The sequence below is a fragment of the Haliotis asinina genome, chromosome 10 (genome assembly GCF_037392515.1).
Source record: "Haliotis asinina isolate JCU_RB_2024 chromosome 10, JCU_Hal_asi_v2, whole genome shotgun sequence".
In the NCBI taxonomy this organism is placed as follows: Eukaryota; Metazoa; Mollusca; class Gastropoda; order Lepetellida; family Haliotidae; genus Haliotis; species Haliotis asinina.
The window spans coordinates 13,626,767-13,652,492 of record NC_090289.1 but is presented as its reverse complement, the minus strand read 5'-3'; the positions used below and the strand labels follow the sequence as shown (position 1 = coordinate 13,652,492).

Here is a 25,726-nt window from a genome sequence, read left to right as displayed (position 1 = left end):
TTCCTCTACTAGAGCTCTGTGGAGTCCTGGGAGGTGCACTGGTACTGGGTGACATGTACACACGTCGACCGAGTTCATCGCAGGCATGCTCCTTCGCTCTACACCCTGCTGCCGTAGGAATTCCGTGACCTGGTCCTGTGAGGCCTAGCGTTGTCGACCATAAACACATGCACAACTTGCAGAAATGGCACTGCTATAGAAGCCAGAATGACAACACCGGTCAGATAACTGTCGACCACGTGCAGTGGAGTAGTCCAGTAGAAGTTATCCCTGCCCAAAGCTTAAAGCTTGACTGACCGTAGGCCAAAACTGTTATGTGTGGCCACATCTGCAACAGTGATACGCTCTCCACTGCGACGGTAAATCCTCTACCGGCCACCATGGAAGTGAAAAACTGAATTTGCTTTCATCTGTGAAGAGCACACGAGACCAATGACATTGATTTCAGCTTCCATGGTGTCTACTCCATCTCCAGCGCGCCTACCTGTGACGTGGTGGATAACTGTAGGTCACCTACAGTGGAGCCCGGTAACCCTTAAACGTCGACGACAGGTGTTTGAAGATCTACTGAGTTAAGGAACCTGTAATGTAAAATCATGTGCCTATTGTCTTGGACTGTTGTGACTCGGGGACGACTTGGTCGACGTGTGTATTCCACAAACCCACTGGCTTGAAATCTCTGTCACCAGTAGCACTCATGACAGCAACCGTCCGATGGGTTTGACCAGATTCCTAAACGTCTCATCTTGAGCTGCCATTTCCAGCAGATACCTGAACAGTGAACGACAGTGAAAAAGCATAAATGCATGTGTATTGTCCTCGACTTTCCATGGATAGTGCGACACACGTGCAAATTATTGATGTTAAATGGCAGGTGGATGTCTATAGTGACAATTTGACTAAAAACTGTGTCATTTGTAACAGAATGAATCGGACGTTAAAGAACATGATAATGACATTTCAACGACCCGGTGTGTTTTCTCATACTGTTGAAATGATTGTAAAACATTTATTCCTATATGTTTAAAACAAAGACAAAGATTTGACAACATTTAAGAAATAGTGTTTTCAACAGCTTGACCATTCATTAATGACGCCGAGTATATTTCGAGGTTAGGCCTAAGGATAAATAATTATGTTCATAAAAATATCTTCACAGACTGTATATATCATCATAAAAATAACCTTAACAAAATCCTTATTTTACAGCAACGTATCAATAGCCGACACACTGTATTATTAAATTTAAAAACAAGACTTCTTTAGTTCGCATACATTGTTTCTTACATCGAAACGCACAAAATATAATTTAAAATGATTAGAAAATATATTGCCACCGAAGCACGTGCCGTGTATTCGTTATAAAACATAGTTACTCGTAATATGGATGCAAATCTGAGTTTGGGTGGTGAGGTGCGTGTGCATGTGCGTGTGCGTGTGCGCATGTGTGTGATGTACGGCTTAATATTATAATATATTCTAGAAATGTAATAAATATTATATAATATAGAAAATAAGAACTGTTATCTATGTATATAGAAGACTCAAAGTCAATTGAGCATGTTCTTTTTGCGAAAATTAAGTGACAAGAATCATGTTTGATGCAATATACTGTGTAAAGCTCTACTACAGTCTACTACATGTCAACATTTGACTTGCCTTCGCATGTGTCTGAGAGAGAAGCCTTCAGAAGCAGATTGATATGCTAACCTTTTCGCTAACGTATAATCCTCTATAATTTAGAGGTAATTCGACGGTGCATATAACTTAATAGCCTACAACAAAGCATTAAAGAATATATTATTCCGTCTGTCACTCACATAGACGATAACTGAATGACTGAAGGCCAAATCAAATGTTACAAAGCTAGAAAAAATGTTACCGCACATTAATAACCAACGTAGAATGTTTAAATGACAGCTGCAGCAAACCTCGACCAATGCGCAGGTCTACATTCGTCCTTACATGTTTACAAATCGTTTGGTTCGTTTCAAATACAAACTGAACATTCCAAATCACTTCATCACTCTCTCTCTCACTAATTACGTTCCTCCGACCCTGACACCATGGCAAAAACAAAGACGGATTGTCGGTCGGGACTAGATCAGTTTGTTCTTCAACAGTTACTATTTATCACTAACATCGGTTTTTTTTTATATCGATACAGTATTAACAAACACAAGGTGTATTGAATTTTGAGGACAGTCAACGACAAATCAAGATGATATTCACGGACACAGCACTATCATTTCCAAGTTTCCAGGAAGCATTTAAAACTCGAGTATTCTCTTACCCCGTATAGGCATTTTTCATCCACTTCAGGTTTGTGTTTTACACGACAGCGAAGGTTTACTTACCTTTCTAAAAATGAAACTTGCCACAGTTATTATCTTGGTAATTGGTTTCGTTAACTGGGAAGTCGCTGGGGTTTCGAGGTTTGTTTATGATGAGATATGTAGTAAGTTTTGTCCTGTTGATACTTTCCACGGACCATGTCGTCTCTGGGGACTTTAAAGGTTTTGAGGTTGTGGAGTCGTGTCTGGATCCCTACAGTTTCAATGGTGGACCACTGAGGACAGCTGTGGGTCACACCGCAACATCCTGTGCTAGCCTATGCAGTGGGGACACACGATGTCATTCCTTCACATTCAGGAAATCCTCTTCGACCTGTTTTCTCCACCATGCTTACATCCCTGACTGGCCCTGTGACAAACCTGGCGACATCCATTACAACGACGTAAGTAAATTAATGTCAACTCATCACAAACATCATGAATGCACAATCTAAAAGTTCACCTCAGGCGGTATCTGACACATATGTGTATGCACTGGCTTCATCAGAAACATTTTAAAGCGAGGCTGAAATGCGACAGCTGTATGTTCTGAATGCCTAGAAACTACATCAGTATCCTTTTCATACACATTTCTTTTAAAAATTAAACTGTTTAAAACTCTGTGATATATATACTCTATTTTCGTTCTTAGATATATATAGTCGTGGGTGGAAGGGACACCTTCGAAAAACTAGGTTGTAAGAGTGGCTTGTTGTATCTGGTTAAACTATATTTCTGAGACATTCAAACATATGCACGTGTTTTGCTTGACTGTGTTGAATATTCCATCACAAGGGATAAATATTTTAAATCACGAACTATGAAGGATCTTTTAGAAACGTAAATTATCATTTATTTATTGCATTTTTAAAAGAATTAGATTTGTTGAGTGATTTGTAAATAGATATATATTTTATTGGAAGTTTGAATTAGTAACTAAGATTGCTAGAGACTGTATCCTCGAGGGAGGTTGAAGTACCGCAAAATTATTGTCCTCCTGAGAGGATAAGTAAGTCCCAAAACATTTGAAGTCAAATTTAATCCTCCATTTTTTAGCCCGTTGTAAAAAATGCCGTTTCTGTCATTTTAATTTGTGGCTACTCTTGCATACAGTCGCCAGCAGCTGGGGTGATGGTGTAAATCCAACTAGGGACCATGCAGGTAGCAGAAGTACTGTAAGTCCCCATGGCCTCTAGTATGGTGATCTACCTTTAGTTGTTGGTGATTTATAGCCTGTTTTTATATTGTATTGTCTGAATAGTGTTATGAGTTTTATAACTCTTGACGCCAGTTTTATTTCTTATTGTGATATTCCAGTTGTTTTACTGTCCTTTGTCGACAGGCTTTTTACCATATACATAGATTCCTCTTTTGAAGAATGTTCACGTCCCGATATGGCTTCAATACTGCCGATGTGACGTTAAATATCTACTCACTCACTCACTCACTCTCTAGTATGGTGATCTACCTTCAGTTGTTGGTGATCTATAGCGTGTTTTTATATTGTATTGTCTGAATAGTGATATTAGTTTTAACTTTTCACGCTAGTTTTAATTCTTATTGTGATACTCTAGTTGTTTTGCTGTCCTTCGTCGACAGATTTTTTATCATGTAAATAAATTCCTTTCTTCCAGAATGTTCTTGTCACGATATGGCTTCAATATTGCCGATGTGTGTGATATTAACTCACTAACACAAACACATGCACGCACGCACACGCATTCCACAGGCACAATTTTCAAGGAATTATCCATTTAGACGGATGTCTGAAATACTTGGATTTAACAGTCCGTGTTTTTCTTGTGGCAGATTCTATTCGTGTTGGTAACAGTGTGCTCGTGTTGTCATCACCACATGTTTTGGTTTGTGCTTCAGGTATACAATCCCTGTCTTCGCGGCGGAGATTACAATCCTGGCACAAGCACCGGTTAATGTTTCGATGGATACAAGGGAGATATGTGTGGGCAAGTGATAGGACGCGTGATCTCTATATATTTGCATTTATCGAAAATTTACATCATCTAGGCATGACATAGAGTTCAGGCCTCGACTAGAAAATAATGTATTAGTCCGCCAGGTCTTCTCGATTCAGAGCACTATAGTGAATATAAAAATACTCACATAGGTAAGTATTGTGTCGTTATTAAAGTTTGCAGAATGATCGATATCGAAGTGGGTGAGTCAGTGAGTTCAGTTTTACGCAGCTTTCTGCAATATTCCAGCAATAGACCAGATATAGTCTTTATTCGCAGACTCGTGTTTAACAAGTATAGATGTAGTAGTGTTAGGATGTGGACAAACCCACAAAGCCACTGGGGTGTGAGGAGGTGGATATTTTATTACATAAATGTAATAAAGACGATTTAGCCAGGCTGTTGACACCTGTGCTATTGGCAACTTGACACATCTACGTCATCCTGCCCACATTATCTTCATATATGAAACACAGTCCAGATCACCATGATCTCAATCCAAAAAAACACAACCTGTCTGACGCTGACCACATAAGATACTGACCTGAAACTAGATCAAATTAAACTTTAAATACCATAAGGCCTTATACGCTTGGATGGACACAGAACAAAAAAACTTACACACTAGCCTGAGCTAAGGACATGTTTTAAGAGGGATTGACAGGAGAAAAGCATGCAGTGCAAATGAGTATTACTGAAATAGATTACATTGAGACTAGATTGGTGTTTAGAGAGCTAGGGTTAGGATATAAAATGTTGAAGATAAAATAACTCATAGATTTAGGTAGATTTAGGCTATTTAATGAGATAGTATATCTCATCAAAATAATACCATGACACGATACTTTAAAAGATTCACATGTTTATTATATTTACAGCAGTAACTATATACAAAGTTGACTCTGCCACATAAACATTGAAACAGTGCATCATTTCATGTTGGCTGTATGACTTCGTTACAAAGTTCGTTAGAACTGGTTCTGGAACACGCAGTTCCAAATATACGTACAAACATATACTAATACACATGCGATGAACATTCGTTGCAGACTGTTCCGATGGAATGGCTTATTACTCCGGTCAGAAAGGCGAATTCATTATCCACCCTAATCTATCTCCCAAACCGTTTATTGTCTACTGTAAAATGGCCTTTGGTGGACGAACCACAATCCTGAAACAGGAAAGTGGTAATGAAAACTTCAACAAACCATGGAATGACTACAAGAATGGATTTGGAAACATACCAGATCACTGGCTGGGCAATGACTACATCTACAACAGCAGAAAACACTCACTCTCAGTATCGCGACGTAATATGTTTTCGATCGGCCATTACGATTCCCGTTTATAGTGCGATAATGCGGGAAAATCCATGAGAAGCAACCTGCATGCCAACAACACGATCCCATCTATTGTTGGGACATAAATACAATATGAATCAAAGTTTCATGCGTGAAGAACAGTAAAAAATCAACGAAAGATTAATTTTTAACTCGGGAATCATTAATGCAATATCTACCTCATAACCAAATACATGCAAATCGTAAATCCTTACTCCAAAGATGTCATTAGTGTTTCGAATGCCTAGTTTACATACTATGTTACTAGTCATGTGACCACACTAATTGGTTTATTTTTATGGCATGCCAAAATCGCAAAATTGATTAGGTAAAAACGATAGAAAGTGCGTGATATGCATGTGAATATAACAGTTTATGAAATAAACTTTATTTTCCCTGAATGTTTGCCGTACGATATTAAACGATTGTATATATTTTTCGTTCACGAAATATTTCATCGTTACTCCAGGATACAGGTTGAAGCAGGAGATAGCCATCATCAGTATTTCATGGAGGACTTTGGAGTAAATGACGAATGAAGTAATTATAACCGGACATTTGGTGTCCGCTTCACTAGTGACAAGTATCATGAATCCCTTGGAGACTGTCTAGGGCCGTTGTCCGGTTCATCATCGGGGATGAGCGACGATTTCGTTGATGACGGGTAAAATATACAAGAAATGTCGAATATATCAATGTATCAATGTATCAATGTATCAGGAAGGAAGGATGAGTGAGTGAGTGAGTGAGTTTAGTTTTACGCCGCACTCAGCAATATTCCAGCCATATATCGGCGGTATGTAAATAATTGAGTCTGGACCAGACAATCCAGTAATCAAGAACACGAGCATCGATCTGCGCAATTGGGAACCGATGACATGTGTCAACCAAGTCAGTGAGCCTTTTATGGCAAGCATGGGTTGCTGAAGGCCTATTCTACCCCGGGACCTTCACGGGTGAGGAAGGATGAAATATCTACATCGCTCAAGCACTTGAGATCGCAATACAGCAGTGTATTAATTTCAGCGTTGAGAAGCACAGTTCCCTCTGCACAAACCACAAACGCATTATGGTATTGACACAAAAACCCCTGAGAACTTTCAATTACTTTTTATAACCTTTTGTGGAGATGAAAGACATGGTTTGTACAATTTTCTTGTAATTTCCTAAACCCAACATATATTTCTTACTTAGGAGCAATATGATTGATCACCACTTCTACCATTGCACGTTTATGTCGTTTACTCACACGGACACATTTCGACACACATTTTAACACAGATTGTGACGTACCGGAATTCCAGTGATCCACTCAAATAATTAACATCACTAGTTTGCTTGTTACTTCCAACTGAATTGTTTTCGGTGGATGACTCTAACTGTTTAGAAATGCTCTTTCAAGACTGTATAAAATTCTGTCATAAACGGATCTGTTTGTTTTATCTATTATTTTACTCGGTACGGTCGCTTCGAATGACTTTAATTTGTAGCTGTAGTATCCAATATATACGTGTATTGTTTTATGTATCATTAGTGTTCGTTGCTGTGTCTATGAATGAGCCACTTGGGTCATTGTATTAAATATGCATTTGCACCATCGTTTCCGTACATTGAATTATGTGTTTAGGTTTGGATCTTACATTTAATGGTAACAATGAAATAAATTTGTTCTCAAAATTTTATTTTATTGATGTGGATGACCAATTTACTGACGAAGAATATTTTGGCAACGCAAACCAGCTGATAATTAATTTGCCTAGGTGAGAAGCTGCTTATGCATGTTTGAACGTAGTCAGTGGTAACCCTTCCACAATTATTTGATTTTATAACCCGGCAAAGAGACGAATTGATTTTATAATGCGCATGTACTGAGGTGAAAACCTAGGATCTGCAACAATTTAGAATAAATATTTGCTTGCTAAACAGTTGTAGGTCCTGGGTTGTGTGATTGGCGCTCTAATCGATGGTTTGAAGATGAGAATGATTTGTTGATCTCAGACAATTGTTTGTGATCCATTGGGATTGTGGCACTATATTGATACTTTTGCAATGTTCACCAAACTTGACACATAGATTGGTATAGTGGTGTACTGGCGCCTTTTGATAGTTTTGGAATTCTGAATAAAATATATTTGGCGTTTCCATGGCAACAAGTATACATATGACGAAATCAGTAAATGTGCATATTCACTGAAAAAATCAATAAATATGCGCATTTAATGACTTATATATAGGATATACATTAGCCCTGATAGGATCAGTAATTATATGTAATAGGCGAAAAAATACCAGTATACACATAACTTTACTGTTTACTTCTGTTTACTGTAACATATGGATAATCTGGTATCGTTTACTGGTGGTTTAATTATCTTTCACCGATTTACCCATGTCAGTGATTACACAATGCTATTAAATAAATAACGCAAAAAAAAAAAAAGAAAAAAAAAAAAGAAAAAGAGAGGCCAATGATAACCGATTGTCAATGCTATGGAATGGTCGGTAAGAGTACATTGTTGTAGTCATGCATATTTCGATCTAGGTGTCAAAATGTCTACAGACAGACACCTGGCGTACAGTTCTTGAGTACGACCCCTGCTTCACGCAAATGTTTGGCAGCGTTTTAACAAATGACAGTTTTATCTGGTTGGAATGCACGTGTCTGCATTAAATCAGATTAAGATATGGATACCAAGATAAGATCTTACGTCACGCTCTTCAGAGAAATGTAGGTGTAGGAATGTGAACCTATCCTGAAGTTGAGAAACGTCCCAGGAAAAGTCGGTAACTACAACAAGTTTATTAATTGATTGTATTACGTCCCAACATACTTAGACATTTTTTGACAGCATCGAAAATCAACAAGTTTAAATGATTTTAAATCGTGTGTGTACTATCTAGTAATTTCTTCATTTTTTATGAATACTGTATTCTATAAGACATAACATAATGAAGATTAATGCCATTGATGTTAGTGTGTAACGCATATCAAAATTTAAGATCTTCGTAGCTGCCTAAGAATTTCTATTTATTTTACAAATTACAATTACGGTTTTCATGTCAGGTGTTAATTAAGAAACAATAAATGTTTCCGTACAATATGACTTACATATTTATATGTGTACTCGTGGATAAGAGTTAGCCTGATTCACCAACAACAAACAGAATCAGTGTTACATATCTACTGCAGCAAATGAAATGTTTTTACTTGGACAAATATTGGAAAGTTGGTATCGATGAACAGAATATGAGATCAAAGGACTTGGCATATGTAACTGCGTTATAACACAAGATGCTGTTCGCAAGCATTCGGACCTTTCACCTTCGCTTTTGAAGCCACTAAATGTCGATTGTGGAAGACTGTTTTGCGGAGCACCTACTGCGATATTCGGATGACGTCGTCAACGTTGCTCCATTTCATCCCAGACGTGTTCAGTGGGTATAAAATCAGGCGCTCCTTTCTAACTAAACCCACGTATGGTTGGTCTGGTGACATTTTTACTCCAGAGTCGTTCTGATTGTCGTTCAAAGCAGTAGAGAGTTAATTCGCAAAATAAATTCGTCTTGAAACGCCACGTCACCATGGCACCGTCATTTTGGTGAAGAAGAAAGTATGAGTCATTGGTCAAAAACCTCTTCGCGCTTCCAATCACTCCACTGGTGTTGTCTGCTCCACTGAAGACGTCGACGTTCTGGTGTCAGAATACTGAATGTCAGGCTGGCGTCTTGCAGCCTCTATTGCCAGTAATGGAACGCACTGTAAGGATTGTCGGTTGGAACTTGTGATGTAACTGCGTGGTCCGAATATGTCGGTATTGACGCGTGGACGATATTTATGGGCGACCACTACGTGGACGATCTAAAAAATCTTCTGAAAACGTTGCCATACGTGTCAACTTGTATTTCTGTGGAGGATCTGTGAACCAGGCATGCAGCCAGCTCTCTGCTGCTATTTTCCACCGAACCATGGCATGTTGACCGTATTCTAGAATAGGAATGTTTTTTTTCCTGACGTCTCCACTTCTTATGGCAGCATTAAGTGGAAATGGTGAGTGAACAATGCAGACCATGTTCTCGAATATGTCATGGTCCCTAGTGTGGTGATCTACCCTCAGTTGCTGGCGATCTATAGCCTGTTTTTATATTGTATTGTCCATATAATGTTATACTTTCTATACTTTATGTTGTATAACTTTCTACGCTAGTTTTAATGCTAATTGTGATATTCTAATTGTTTTTACTGTCCTTAGTCGACGGGTTTTTATAATGCACATATATTCCATTTCAGTGTTAAATGTTCCCGTCACGATGTGGCTGAAATATTGCCGATGTGACGTTACATATTAACTCACTCACTCACTCGAATATGTGATGCATCATGCAAAATGCTTCTGGTATTGTCAACCACTGCTCTCTCCTACCATTTTAACCCACTCTTTCTCTGGCTCAAATTCAAAGATTCACTCGCAAGGTCACAATAGGTTTTGATTCTGAGTATACGTAGTTAACATAATCATATACGCGTAATTAAGCCAACTGGTGTTTAACTTGCACATGTATCTCTCCCATAGTTAAAAGTATATTAAGAATGGTAGACCTCCACTGCAAATTAATAACGATTGATTGGTTGACACTGTATATAGTGGTAACAGTTACTGTCTTATGTGATGATTATATATACATGCATTACAGTCAAACATGTCCAGTTCCTTTAGCGTTTATTCCAAGTTACCTAACACTGGGAAAAGCGAGTGAGAGCATGAGGTATTGTTTAATATCACCATCGGCAACAGTTCATGCCATGCAGTCTCATTCCTCGCAGTCAATATCACATTCTACACAAGTAACTTGCATTCATTTCATGCGTGTGAAACACAAATAGAATACAACAATGGGTCTAAACGCTTTACAGCTGAAACATGATTCGCTACACATTTATCAAATGTTTGTACTAAAGAACGGTTAAACAGGCGTTAGTTTACACATATTACTAATAACATGACAACCTATTAACCACATGCACAACCAATCAGAAACTAATCTGGTGACAAGTCAACTCTGGCTTGACCTCGCATGTTCGATCAGCTCTCAGAATACCAAAGAAACCAGACACCATAAGGTATCATGATACTGAAACGGATGATCAATCAAAATCGAACATATCATAACAAACATCTACATTAACATGAAATACAACACGTATCAATATGTATAATTATTCTTTCAGCTGGCCTAAACAGAACAGACAAAAAGAATACCATGAAAGATACTGTCACCAACCAAACTATAGCACAAACAAGCTTTTTTTATAACTTGTTATTGACTATTTATATGAAACAAACCACAGTGTAAAACTACAATGAATCGTCACTGCTACACTACGATTAAAACATATAGTACGAAAACATCTTTGAATGAAGAAGGACTTTCTCTGAGTGAGGATACTCATTTTACACTACTTCAACCCCCCTTTGAAGGTATTGCCACTAACAGTCATTTATTCATCCTAACAAATTAAAATTCATTTACTAATTACAAAACAACAAAAAATTCTATCAATTAAATCTGGTTCTTTAAAAACAATATTTAAGTGAACATGTACATTATAAAACATTCTTCCTCGTCTTTTCATTGTAATATATAGTTATCAACTGTGTCAACACTGGGAAGAGTTGGACAGGGTGGTCAGGTGATTGGGTGTCAGGGTACCGCACATCTTGGTACGCCTAGTCCTTAACATGCAGGATACCCGTGAAGATTCGCTTTAGAAGTCATGGTTATCAGCCAGCCATGCGTGTCCTAAGACGACTAATGGGATCGGGTGGTCAGACTCGCTAACTTGGTTGACTGATGCCCATGTTGTTGAGCACTGGATTGTCTGGTCCATATTTGATTAGTGAAAGTGCTACGCTAACAAAACAACCAACCAACCAACCTTACTGGCTAGCGACCAGTTATCGCCACAAACTGGCTGTAGCGCATGAGAGTGAGTGAGTTAAAATTTAAAGTCGTTTTGGCAATATTTCAGCCATATCGTGACTAAAACAATACATAGATTTACAATATTGAAAGATAGATTATACAATCCTGTCGACGAAGGACAGAAGATTAACTAGAATATCACACTGTCAGATATACATGTAAAACTGGTAATTACGTCTAAAACATTTTAGCTATAGGGGACAACCCAATATAAAAATAGGCTATAAATCGAAACCAACTGAAGGTAGATCACCATACAAGGGGCCATGGGGACTTACAGTACCGTTGCTAAATGCATGGACCCTAGTTGGATTTACACCATTCCCTAGGCCACTGGCGGTTGTGAGTACCCAAATTAAAATAACGAGAATATTACGTTTAAAAATCCTAGTATGTTTACATTGACTGTGAACGTTCTGGAACTTACGTACCCTTTGAGGTGGACAATCATTTTACAATTCTTCAACACCCTTTGAAGGCACAACCACTTACAATTCAAGTTCCTAATCTAAACTGTCAATTATTAAAACACATCTGTCTACTGAACATATCAATCAGAATTCATCAGTGAAATCAATTTCCTTTAAAAAAATGATTAAATGAAAACTAACAGTGTTAAAAGTCCTTAAGTGTTTTTACAGTAAAATATTTATCCCGTGTGATGGAGAATTCAACACAGCAGGATATGCTTGACCATGATTCTCATACAAAAGATACAAAACGGTGGATCTTCACCTTTGAACAAATATTTATGAGTATATCTAATGGCCAATACGACATCGTCACGTGATGACCTCTTCAAATCTGGACAGACAACCCAAGTAAGTGTAACCAATGTAGGGCTTTATTTCATGTAATTTATTGATACCTACCAGGGTGTTCCACTTCTTCTGCATCAGATCGCTAGTTTAAGTTCTAAAGCTCGAAGACAAGAAAGGGAGTCAGAAAATATTATGTACTGTTTCTTTTTAGAAAGTGTTTGAATATATTTGAGAAGACAGCTTGATTTGTAACAGTCGTAGTATTGCACACATGGACACATCACTGAAGCGATAGGCTACGGGAGTCAAAATCAAACTGTCTTCACAAGAGCTATAGCCAGGTATTGGCGATAACTGTTACGCGGCGATAACTGGTCGCTAGCCAGTAGGGGTAAATGAAAGCACAAAAAGCCAAAAACAACCTTATGTCACCTTCGCTGAGGCATAAACGTCCCCTTTAAGACGACGTAGCTTCTCACACCCACAGGACACCGGATCTCTTCTCAAACAACTATATTCACGATCTACCACAATGCACACCGAACGAGAGGGAGGCGAGGTCATACGAACGAGAGTGAACTAAGGGACGTTACCCTGTACGCCTCGCCAGATAGGATAAGGGGATGTAACTCTGTACGTCTTAACATTAATGATGCTATACAGTGCTAATGCACTGGCGGGAAAAGATATTGCCCTATGCACTGAGACTTTAAAAGGAAAGGAAACACAAACACACCAGCTCACACATACTCACGCGCCGCGCTGCCCCGCGCTGTCCCGCGCTGCGCCGCGCAGGTGCACGCAAGCACGGGCCTAACAGGAAGTCTTGCATTCAGTACATAGTGATAACCCAATAATAAGCTATTGTGCGTGTGTTCTCGTGAACTGATCAATACGGGACACGAAAATATGATACTCATATGTCACTGTAGTATAAACAAACATGAAACATCGTTAAAACAAAAGTGTACAAATTTCAGAAAATGTAATGATGTTGCCATATCTCCCAATGCGTTACAAGGCATTAATATTTTCCTTACAGGTACAATGTTTAAAACGGGTCGAATACCTTTTTATCAGTCGTTAATATTTTCGCACTTTATCATACAGCTTTATCATGAAGTTACATGATATTTATGTTTTATTTATAAGGACAACAAATGCCTTTTCGATAGTTGCCCTTTATGCAACCATATTTCAGTTTTTGTATCTTGTGTACTGGTGACCAATAAAAGTTCCAAAGGGAGAAAACTGGTATGACAGGGAATACATTAGTGCACGCGATACCACTTGACGCTTTTTGTGAGTAAGAAACTGTAAATGTGATAGACAACAGTATGTAGAGTGTCACGTTACAAACAGTTGTGTGTTGCGAAATGTCTTCATCATTCTCAGATTTCACACTTAAACATAGTGCCACGCTCTCTACTAAAGAACAATACACTGTTCTGGAGTACTGTAACACTTAAGTCATCATTTGTAATCAATTTCGTTTTGAATCCATTAGTGTTAGACTTATTGATTCATCTGCGGACAATGACTATCTGGATAAAGAAATATCCTGCTACGAAATAATTAAAGCTGTTCAATAAATGCATTCTGGAAAAGCACCATGTCAGAGTGCCATTCCAATTACATGTTCTAAAAATGCACCTCCCTCATTTGTAAAACTGATTGCCCTGGGACTTATAGACCTGCTACACTGCTGGACGTAACAGGTTCAATGTTAATTTCTCTAAACTTATCAACAAGAAGTTAAACTCTTTGGCTGAAAGGGAAGAATTCGTCGTTGACGCGCAAGCTGGGCTCAGTCATGGTTTCCAGACTCATGATAATATTTTCATTCTTAATGCTATAATTGTTAAGTATTTTTCACTTTACAAATGTCATCTCATGTGTGCATTTATGAATTGGAAGGCTGCTTTTGACACAGGCCACGGGTGTGGTCACCTTTATAAACTTTGGCTTGGCAATGTGAAAGATAATAGATATAGACTATTGAGAAACATGTATCAAAATGTAAAGGCTTGTGTGTCGGTGAGAGATGGGTACACCCCGTTCTTGGATTGTTTGTCAGTAGTTGTCTCCCTTACCTTCAACGACACCCTTGACTGCTTATTATTAATCTAGACGTAGTTGTTCATCATGTTGTTTGCTTTAAACATATTTTACCGCCGAAAAGACAAAAGGATTAGGCACAAATGCACCACCTATAGTTTCCCTCTCCCTAAATACTGTTAAACATAATATTACTTAATAGGATTGTACAATTTACACCGAAAGCTTGATATTGGGAGAGACACATAGAGCGTGTGCTGGAAAGTCGTCCATATCATACATTTGCAAAGATAATACAGTAATTATTCATTATTTATACATACACTGAAGTATGATCAACAGGCTGGAAAGACTAATAGAATAGGCCTTCAGCAACCCATGCTTGCCATAAAAGGCTATTCAGCTTGTCTTAAGAGACGACTAACGGGATGGGGTGGTCAGGCTCGCTGACTTGGTTGACACATGTCATCGGTTCACAATTGCGCAGATCGATGCTCATGTTGTTGGTTACTGAATTGTCTGGTCCAGACTTGATTACTAGTACTTACAGACCGCCGCCATATAGCTGGAATATTGCTGAGTGCGGCGTAAAACTAAACTCAAACACTTACTGGAAAGACTAACATTGTATTACCTTGTGAATCTGTTTGTAGCTTCCATATATTTGTTTTCAAACAAGAATATATTCTTAGTTTACAAACAAGATATTATTCTTATTTATCAAACCGTCACCGAATAAGATAGTGTGCACTGTTTTTTGTCCTGCAAGTTTTTTAGTATTTGAGAAAAGTGACTTCCAAGAGTCATCATACTTATTAGAAATAAAATGAAATGAATTTTCGCACGCAACGCCACATTTACAGACAATATCATCAAGTAGGTTACATGAAACTATTTGAACAAGTGGTGATAGGCCTTGAGGTCAGCCTTTCAAAACCTGAAAACTGCTTGAAGCTGTCCATATAATGAAGAATAGCCCACCCATCAACAGAGATGATGGATATTTCCAAGGCCTATCTCCACTTGCCCAATTAATTTTCATGTAATCCTGCCCAGCTATTGTGCATTTACCCTTGTGCCCATCACAACTTCAGTGGCTTCCTAACAGCATCTTATTACCAAGTAAAAACCTATGCACATCACTCCCTATCAGCTGCCAATCAACATTCTGAATCCATTATTTATTACAACCATCTACATCTTCTACTGGTTTCCATCTACAGCTCATTTTCGCCTCATCTCATGTCCAAGCATATCCTGAATATATATCACCCCCCAAATACTTCCCATAATTGACAACGACATTAGAATCTATGCCGAAACGTCGCCAATTCAAAATAAAGAGGTTGTATATCCATAAAATAGTCTTATCCCTCACACAGACCGACACTTATATTTAGAGAACACACCTATTAAAGTTGTGAAAGAAGCGAAATTCGTATCCTTAATTTTGATCAGCATTGGTTCTTTCACCTCCCATCAAGTACTTAAAAATAAATACCTGACGGCCCTTGATTTGCTAAAGGTTGTTTCTAATACAAAGTGGGGAGGTGATCAGAAAACCCTCCTCTACGTGTACCGAGGGCTTAAACGATCCAAATGCGATTACGGCTCCATGGTATATGGTGGAGCCTGTAGAAACAGCCTAAAATTATTGGATTCTGTCCACCACGAATGACTGAGACTAAGTCTCAGGTCCTTCGGAACTTCCCCTATTGTGTGTCTATTTTCTGTGTCGAGGCCGATGCGCCTTCGCTTAACCAAAGGCGTATAAACTTATCCTAACAGTATATAACAATAGTATATTCCCACGAGTCTAACCCTGCATTTAACTGCATTTTCCATCCTCTTTATGGGGATCTGTACAGCAAAAAGTCTTCTGTTGTTCTGCCTAGGAATTAAACAGTTCATTTTCGCTCCTGGAATTCTGCTGGAAAATATATATCCTCCCCGTTTGCTTTCTTCTCCTTGGCAACAGTTTAAAAAGGTCAGAAACTTATGAATTACAAAGTAAACAAGAATATAATCCATTAAAAAGTAACTTTGATAGATACAAACCCTTATTTGCAGATGGATCCACGAATAGTGGCAAAGTTGCTTGTGCCACTGTCACTGGATCCAGAACAATATCTTCTCGATTGCACAATAACAGCTCGATTTTCACAGCAGAAGTTAAAGCCATATCAACATCTCTTAAATATATGAATATCGTAAATATTCAAAATACATAATCTTTCCCGATTCTCTTTCATGCCTTCAGACCATTACAAATCTGTCTTGTAAAAATCCACCTTTAACAGAAATTATCGAATTGTATAATGATCTGGCTACTGACCAATGTGGCAGCGTCTTTTGTTGGTTACTCAGCCATGTTGGTGTTTCTGGGAACACAATGGCTGATCTTAGTGCCAAGGCAGCACTCAACAAATCTATGGCACTTTTCTTATTCCATACTCTGATTACAAAACTAGCATTAGAACTTACATCCGTGATCTGGTGCAAAAGAACTGGGACACCCAAGTAAGTATCAATAAACCTCATGAAATAAAACCTTATGTTGGTTACAGCTACTTGGGTTGTCAGTCCAGATTTGAGGAGGTCCTTATGAGACGACCAAAAGATTTTTTTCTGTTTTGTGTCGCATGTGATGAGGGAGCCATAGTCAAGCATTGCCTGAGGGATAAATATACGTCTATGTTAAACAGTTATGGATTTTTTCAATACTGTTAATTTTCATTTTAATTCTTGGTTTTATAAGAGAAATTGATTCATTTAATGATGTGTTTATTGATGTGTTCTGTAGACAGATGTTTTATAAAGACTGGTAGTTTTGATTAGCAACTTAGATTGTTGCATCGGAGGCGTAAGAACGAGGGAATGGTAAAGTGAGTGCATGATATTGAACTCCAACACGTTTCAGCCAGACCACAGGTTAGGCGTAAAGCTTGTCAGCCAGTCTGACCAAAATATTAATATACATGTCTAAATTGGTCAGGTGAACTTGAGAATCTGACAGTCCGTGTTGAAAATAAGCCGTCCCTGGCGGATGGGCATGTAGGTAATTCGAAAGTTGGAGTGAATGTAGTTTTAGCAATCATATAGCCACATCAAGATATGGTTGGTTGATACGTTGAATCGTTCTAATGAAACAGACAACGAAAAAGAAAGATGTAATTATATCAGGTGGGTGAAACATTGAAGAATAATGATCTGGATAATCACTGATACCATTTGAAATCTTGATACAATAGTACTAAATTTGTGACCACAAATACAACATACTTCATCATTTATTATATATATATATATATATAATATATAAAATTATAAACTTGTACATTTATACATTCTTTGATCACTGAGTGAGTGAGTGAGTTTAGTTATATGCTGCACTCAGCAATAATCCAGCTATATGGTGGCGGTCTGTATATAATCGAGTCTGGACCAGACAATCCAGTGACCAACAACATCAGCATCGATCTGCGCAATTGGGAACCGATGCCATGTGTCAACCAAGTCAGCGACCCTGACCACTCGATCCCGTTAATCGCCTCTTACGACGAGCATAGTCGCCTTTGATGGCAAGCTTGGGTTGCTGAAGGCCTATTTTACCCTGGGACCTTTGATCACTGAGTAAGCTCGTTAATTAAACTGGGTAAATATGGTTTAATGGATAAAAACCATTATGATCAATGAATTTCATTTCAAGTAATAGACAATAATACGCACAATACCAACGAACCATTTTGTGATTGCGTTTTGTGTAGCGCCCGCTTTGTCCATACATCATTTCATTAACTACATTTACCTTAAAATTAATGGATCGCTACATGTATTTGGCATGTACAACGTGTGTGAAAACCAGCCAACAGATGTGGCGCTGAGAAACCTGGAAACATTAAGAGATTCGAGCGATGTAAGGTGTGTGTTTTAAATGACTAGCTCTGCACAGCTGTAATTGAGTGAGTGGGTTGGGTTTAGTTTTAAGCCGCCTTTCGCAATGTTCTAGTGATATCACGGTGAAGGACACCAGAAATAGGGTTCACACATTGTACCCATGTGGGAAATCGACCCGGGTCTTCGGCCTGACGAGCGAACACTTTAACCACTAAGATACCCCATCGATCTCTGCACAGCTGATTGATGTGCTTTACGTGACTGCAAACTGGGCTATTGCGGATTCTACATGCATAATAACGATACTAAACAGTCTGGATCAGGCCAGCCAGATTTATACTGAGAGAAACATTCAAGGTCGATGGGTTATGACGATAAGCATGAAACCATATCTCCGAGCCTCAGCATCCAACCTGGTCAAGTCAACACTGATAACCAAAGGGTACCATACACCATTCCCACGATGAGTTACCCTGGGTATAAGGTTTAGTGTCGAATCTGAACACGAGTTTAAATAAAATGGGCCATGACGTTAATGACAAGAGACTGTAGCGGGGACATTGTGGGACGAATGGTCAGAAAAGTAGAATTTGTTTGGAATTCTGCTCTAACCAGGGAGTAGTTACTGACACATCGCGCTAGCTTGTTTAATCAGTATTCAAAAATCACTTTAAAGAATCTTGACAAGTACAGGTTATTAAAACCGTTTTTCCCCATAAACACTAGTAAACTAAAGCGGAATAATGAGTCCAATTGTAATACAAGTATAGTCGAAGCTTAATTACTGTTGAATGTCACCACTTGTTAAACTGAATTTCGTATTATCCCTTTTCAATTTTATAATGGAGACTAATCGTGGTCCAAGATGAAACCACATGTCACCTTCTCGCCTCCTCCTTCCCCCAAAACTTAATCCCCTTAATCCTTCTGAAGTTCAGCTTTGAGCTTCCCGACACTGTAACCCTCATTTGTGATCCATTGTAATCCATTGTTAACCGCCACGGGTAGTGGTTGTTCCGGTACCCACGAAACGTTGTGTCTCTGTGGGCGGTTGTTTCTGAAAACAATCGGGTCACTTTTAACACGCACGTGCAATCTGCGAGAGCGTGAATTTTGGGATTCCTAATGAAACATTGTACTTATTCACAATCATTTCAATGCAATTCATTGAATTCATTGGATAAACAAACTAAAGGGATACAAACACAGGCGACAAAACTGTAATATCACATGTATATATTAAAACAACATACAGTGATCGAAATATAGATTAAAAAGACTTTAGAAACACATTCATATTCCAGTAAGTCTCTTACAGGGGATATACAGAACGTCAGTATAAAATATCTACAAAACCTAGGCAAGACCATCCTCAGAAACAAATTCTTACTGTTACTTACATAAAACCGCTTCCATCCATTCCGAAAGGAACACTGTTGTCTTTGTCAAGGTTTATTTCGGGGACTGGGTGTTTTCCAACTGATTAATGTAGTTTTGATTTGTTTGTTTTGAAGAATGATAACAACTAAGCTCATTTGGGAATGTGTGCTTACGTACATATGTGTGTATGTATTATTAGGCCACGGAAATACCTAGTACGTTATATGATTACTTCAAGTCATACAATACAATCTAGACATTTATATCGCACAGGAATGCGCCATATCGTTGACAACTTTAAGCTTCACACGAACACCGCTTTATTGCTGTAAGGTAAAAAAATAACTCCCATTCACTGTAGGTGCTAGGGGCAAAGTTGTAATCGACTATCGATGATAACGCCCGAGGCTCCCAAGACCTGTCAGTGGTAATCGTGGCTTTGACCACAAGCTGTCTGATGTAATGAAATCCTGATACAATGGAGTGAAGAGTACACCAGGTCCTGACCACCAAAACATGATTTCTGTTGTTTTTCCCTCGAGCTTTTTACCTCGTAGAATGTGTCTGATACGGATTATAAGCGCAAAACACGAGCCTCAACTACTGTTTGGTGTTCATCGAGCGTGGAATGACAACGTTTTCCAGCCACGTATAAATGGAATTGATTATGTCTGTGTTTCTCGGAAGATAGATAATCAATGATTATTGATCTGCATTCTGTTCGATGCTCAGTTTAGACGTCGGTGATCTATACCAAGTTCAGACAAAATAATCATAAAGCAAATAGCAAACTAACCACTCGCGTCTTCAACATGAGTTCTTTCCTAGTGTAACAAACAATTAGGACTAGACTAAAACTTTTTTGGGAAACCGACGTAAGCATGTAAATTACTGGTCGATCTTGGGGAACATAAAAAACTTACGTAAATGGAAATGGTTTGTTAATTATTCAACCAAACACGCTGGGGATCATGAGTTACCGATGATTACATGTATTTGTATACATTTAATTTTTTAAAAAGTACCACAATAATATGCTCCAGTCAATAAAAGATATTGAAGAAGAACGATTTTTATAAAGCCAAGCGTACTTAATCTTCACAATTCACAATTCACCGAAACCTTTATTTCGATGTGTGAGTTTAGTTTTACACTGCATTCATTAATATCTCAGCTATATGGCAACGGTCTGCAAAATAACTGAGTATGGACCAGACAAGCCAGTGATCAACAGAATGAATATAGCTCTACGCAAGTGGGATACGATGACTCGTAACAACCAAATATGCGAACCCGACCACCCGAACCCGGTAATCTCCCTTTTGGATAAGCATGGGTTACTAAAGGTCAATTCTAACCTGGGTCTTGACGGGTGCTTTTTTTCGGACCACGTACGACTTTAACTCTATATTTGCAGTCGTTTCTCTTCAGTTATACAGTGTTCTTTATGTCGTAACACTGATTCATTAATCCGAATAATTCAGACTATGTCATTGTAGCTGGGACTGGATGGATTAAAAGAGTTACATTCGTGTTTATATTAATCTGGAGCATATTTTGTACAACGATACAACTGTATCTGTATACAATTGATGCATGCAAACCATTCCTATCCCCACGTGTCAGTTTCGAAGAAATGATTCTTGAAATATGATGAAAATAATGAAAATATTCAGAAAATGTTTCGGTTAATTTACTCCAATGTTCAGTCAGATATAATGCCTGTGACTGTCAGATGACATAATTTCATGATAATATTAGAGATAGATTAAACTGTAATCGGGATAATATTGTCAATTCATCCATTTCTATCTCATCAATATTATATTACACGTACACCTCTGATAATTTGACATCAATGATAGAGAAATAGTTACCCTTAAAGTGCCGACAGCTTTATTAATGGAATTCCGTTTACTGCATAATTGACCGGACTTCACAATGCCAGACTACATAACAATAATACCCGTAGGCAGATCTAGAAAAGACGAGGACCTCCTATTTTGAGTCAGTTGTTATCGCAGTCGTTGATTGCGAGCCTGGAAATGACATGTTTTCAGCTGCAATCAGATAAAGGCTGATTGCATTCCTCAACTTATGATCACACATGTACGGTCCAGTGGAGATGTTCTTTGTTATGATGACAATAAAACGGAGTGGCTCGGCGTGAAGACATCAGTTACAATTCTCGTGTGGATGTACACGCTGCTGTCTTACACTGGATTGCCCGCCACGTAGGTTTTGCTCTCTGAAAGGTACGTAAACTGATTGCAGGTATGCGATCACTTTAACATTAAGCTACAACAAATCACATTCTAACTTTACTGATTTTCATACGGATGTCGTCACTAGTATAGTGATCTACCTTCTGTTGTTGGCGATCTATAGCCTGTGTTTATATTGTATTGTCTAAATAGTGACATTAGTTTTAACTTTTCATGCTAGTTTTAATTGAAAATGTGATATTCTAGTTGCTTTACTGTCCTTCGTTGACAGATTTTTCCAATATGTATATATTTCATTTAAATGTTCATTTAAGTATTCTCGTCACGATATGGCTGAGATATTGCCGATGTGACGTTAAATATTAACTCACCCACTCACCCATTCATACTGATGTCAGTTAGATTGTTCTCGTCACGATCTAGGCTGAAATATTGCCGTTGTGATGCTAAGTAATAACTCACTCACTCTTTGATCGTGCCTTGAAGACTCATTTCCTGGAAAAAAGATTGGCATGCTAAACAGAATGCATGTATATAGATATGAAGAGTCAGTGGAAACTCAAAAGACAATAATACTTCAGCCCTTTCATGGAGATGCATGGGTCCGATCGAATGCCATGTAATTCGTTTCTGGAATTGTCTTTAATGGTCCAGTTCTGCTTCTATACAGATTGAGACGCACGTTGGAGTACTTCAGAATATACTCACTCTTGCTTTAGTCAATAACGTTGATTTTGATTTTCGCTTTCAGGCACAACGACTGTATATCATGATGAGCGTTCTGGATACTTCTCTTTTTGCCCTTGTCCTTGTCTGTCCGATGGTGACCACAACCACACCTGACTTGGCGTCGGTGTCTCTACAGGTTCAGCAACTACAGACTGAAGTGTCCGACCTGACCTCAGAGCTAGCCAACGTCACGGGAGAGCTAGTGAGACACCAATCTGAGGTCAGGAAATTTGCATCCTACGTTGAGAACATACAGCGGATTGTTGCCTTTGGTAGTCGCCATGGTCAATTTGGAGTTGAAGGTAACGTTGGTTTACATTAAATTACATTTATAAGCATTTGTGTAGCGCTAAAATCAGATCTTAAGAAGACTGCTTATGAGAGCTTCTGAGATCTGTATCCAATGCTGAACAAATAAATAATTACCCTAGATTTGAATGTACTGAATGTCTCAGTACTGATCAAAAAGAGAGGGCCGACAAATTTCAAAGACACACATGATATATTTCGTTGATACAGATTCATAAACACGATTGATATACATAAGCTAATGCGACAAACGCCAGGTGACGTGTTTATTTTACAGAGATTATGATAATACCATTTTAGATTATGAAATATGCATAGCTCTAATATCCTGTGTTTCCTTGTGATCGTTATAACGCATCAGTGCATATAAACGTTCCAATGAAAATTTTAACATTCATTCAAAATTTGAATGCATAAGCTACACCCGTATCATACACCAGATGAATCCCAGGCTTACTTCTCTACATTTCAGCCTCTGTGGGTTTCCAAGCAGAGTTAGGAATGAACCCCGCACCAGTACTCGACCGTGAAGTTCTAACCTTCTCTCACGTATCCCAAAATAGGGGCGACTGTTACAACGCATCAACAGGTATCTTCACTGCCCCTGTTGGGGGCATCTACCTTTTCTGGTGCAACATCATCAACTACGATCGGCACAACTCACTCTCCATCTACATATTCCGTGACGGCAAACCTCTGAACTATGCCATGGCCCCACCAGACGTGTATCAAGGAACTGCCACCGTTTCGTCGTTGACTCATATGAAGGTTGGAAGCAAAGTGTGGTTCGTAAAGCACAAAGGTTCTGAGTCGTTACAAGGTGCTGGATGGTCCAGTTATGGAGGAACTCTCATCAAAGTTGGCTGATGGACAAAAAACTGTATAAGTTATCTGTTGACTGGTAGTGTGGAAGTGTTGGTTGTGTGTATGTGACGGATGAAAGATTATGATGCTTGAAAGACATGCGGTTTTCATGGTAAACTGTTCTCCACAGACCTCAGTTATTTGTGAATAGTATTTTATGACACTTATTCCTACTCAAGATCATTTATTAATATATAACTCGCGTGTAACTCGCACGGATATTATCGCCTGTAGACAACACGTGAAATACTTAGAGGATTTAACAATTATGGGAGTTGTTACACGATTTTTCCTAAAACGTACTAACTGTCGTGACTTTGTTGTAGATAGATGACCCTGTGTTACGGGCCAAAGTTTATAACACTGAACACGAAAATGTACATCGGACGGTTTGGAAAGAAACTGTTTCATTCTTTATTTACAATGATTATAGTCATGCTCGTGTGTCACTGTGTTATGACCCATGAAGGAATTCCCTTTTGTTATTGTTTTTAAATAAAGTAATCTTTGTTTAAGATGTTTCATTTTGTACAAAAATCACGAAAATATATCATGCCTTATCCAAAAATTAGGTAACAAGCCAAGAACAACAACTATTCTATGTTATGTTTAGCAAGTGATAATCTGTTTCATGAAATATTGAAAATGCGTAATTTTGATGAGGTTGTGTTGATGATCTGTTGGATGGATATAGGATAATAAGAGAGATATTTTTGCCTATGAAATTTGCAAAAGTGCCTGCGACCCATTATAACAGTGGAGTCATCACTGTGTATTCTCAGCGGCACGATGACGACAGTGGGATTGACCAATCATTCGACGTCATGGATAATGAATAGAGAATCTGACTGGAGAGTGACAATGAAAGGAGACAAATAAGCATTACATGTGAAAAGATAGTACGTTTTACCCATGCCTGGCAGTCGCTGCACGCAGTCAGGGTGCAATGTATGCGAAGTAATAGTGTACTGACACAAACCCCCATTTACCGTCAAAGTCATAACAAAAGTAATCTTGCCTGTGCTTGGACGTGGATGTAGTTAGCCAATACGTGTCATGTTTCTACTTCGATGCAACAGACCCGTGAAGGTCCCGGGGTAGAATAGGCCTTCAGCAACCCAGGCTTGCCATAAAAGGCGACTATGCTTGTCGTAAGAGGCGACTAACGGGATCGGGTGGTCAGACTCGCTGACTTGGTTGACACATGTCATCGGTTCACAATTCTGCAGATAGATGCTCATGTTGTTAGTCACTGGATTGTCTGGTCCAGACTCGATTATTTACAGACCGCCCCCATGTAGCTGGAATATTGCTGAGTACGGCGTAAAACTAAACTCACTCACTCACTCGACATAACATAACGACATAACATACCGCGACAACATTTAGCACACTTCTTTCCATAACAACATCGTCACTGAGGAGCCCGTGTGCATATGTCTTTCACGTATGCTACATACCTAAAGCGGAACAACATTTCTTGGAAGTAGGGGAACGCAGCCAGTACTCATGGCAGCTGTTCCGGATAACAGGAGCAAACGTGTCGACAATCTCGATTCGTCTCCATGGCTTACCACTCCCACTCATGTTTCTGTATCAACTGCATATGATGTACAAATAGGTCGGCTGCAATATACCTAGCCACCCTCTAGACCATCTGCTGAAAGCATATGTTGATGTGATGGAAAATCCCACAATTGACGTCCTGCAGAAAATATATTACGACACACTATTTTGCTGTCTTACTGAGGTGGTTCTTATCATTCATCTTAAAACTAACCACCTACATATGCACTTACAAGCCGGCCACATTATACCTAGTCAACATTTTGAGAGAATATGTTCCGCCCAGAAATCTTAGGTGACTCAGGGTTA

General features: G+C 38.7%; 1 protein-coding gene and 1 pseudogene across 1 annotated transcript; both read left to right on the top strand.

Annotated features, from left to right (window-relative positions):
• The first annotated feature begins 2,446 nt into the window (after positions 1 to 2,446).
• Positions 2,447 to 6,314, top strand: LOC137297918 (fibrinogen alpha chain-like; annotated as a pseudogene).
• A 16,407-nt stretch (positions 6,315 to 22,721) lies between these two features.
• On the top strand, positions 22,722 to 23,854 carry LOC137297917 (caprin-2-like). Its single transcript, XM_067829909.1, has 2 exons — positions 22,722 to 22,980; positions 23,460 to 23,854. The coding sequence occupies exons 1-2, from the start codon at positions 22,722 to 22,724 to the stop codon at positions 23,852 to 23,854; spliced, it is 654 nt and encodes a 217-aa protein (XP_067686010.1).
• Positions 23,855 to 25,726: the final 1,872 nt, after the last annotated feature.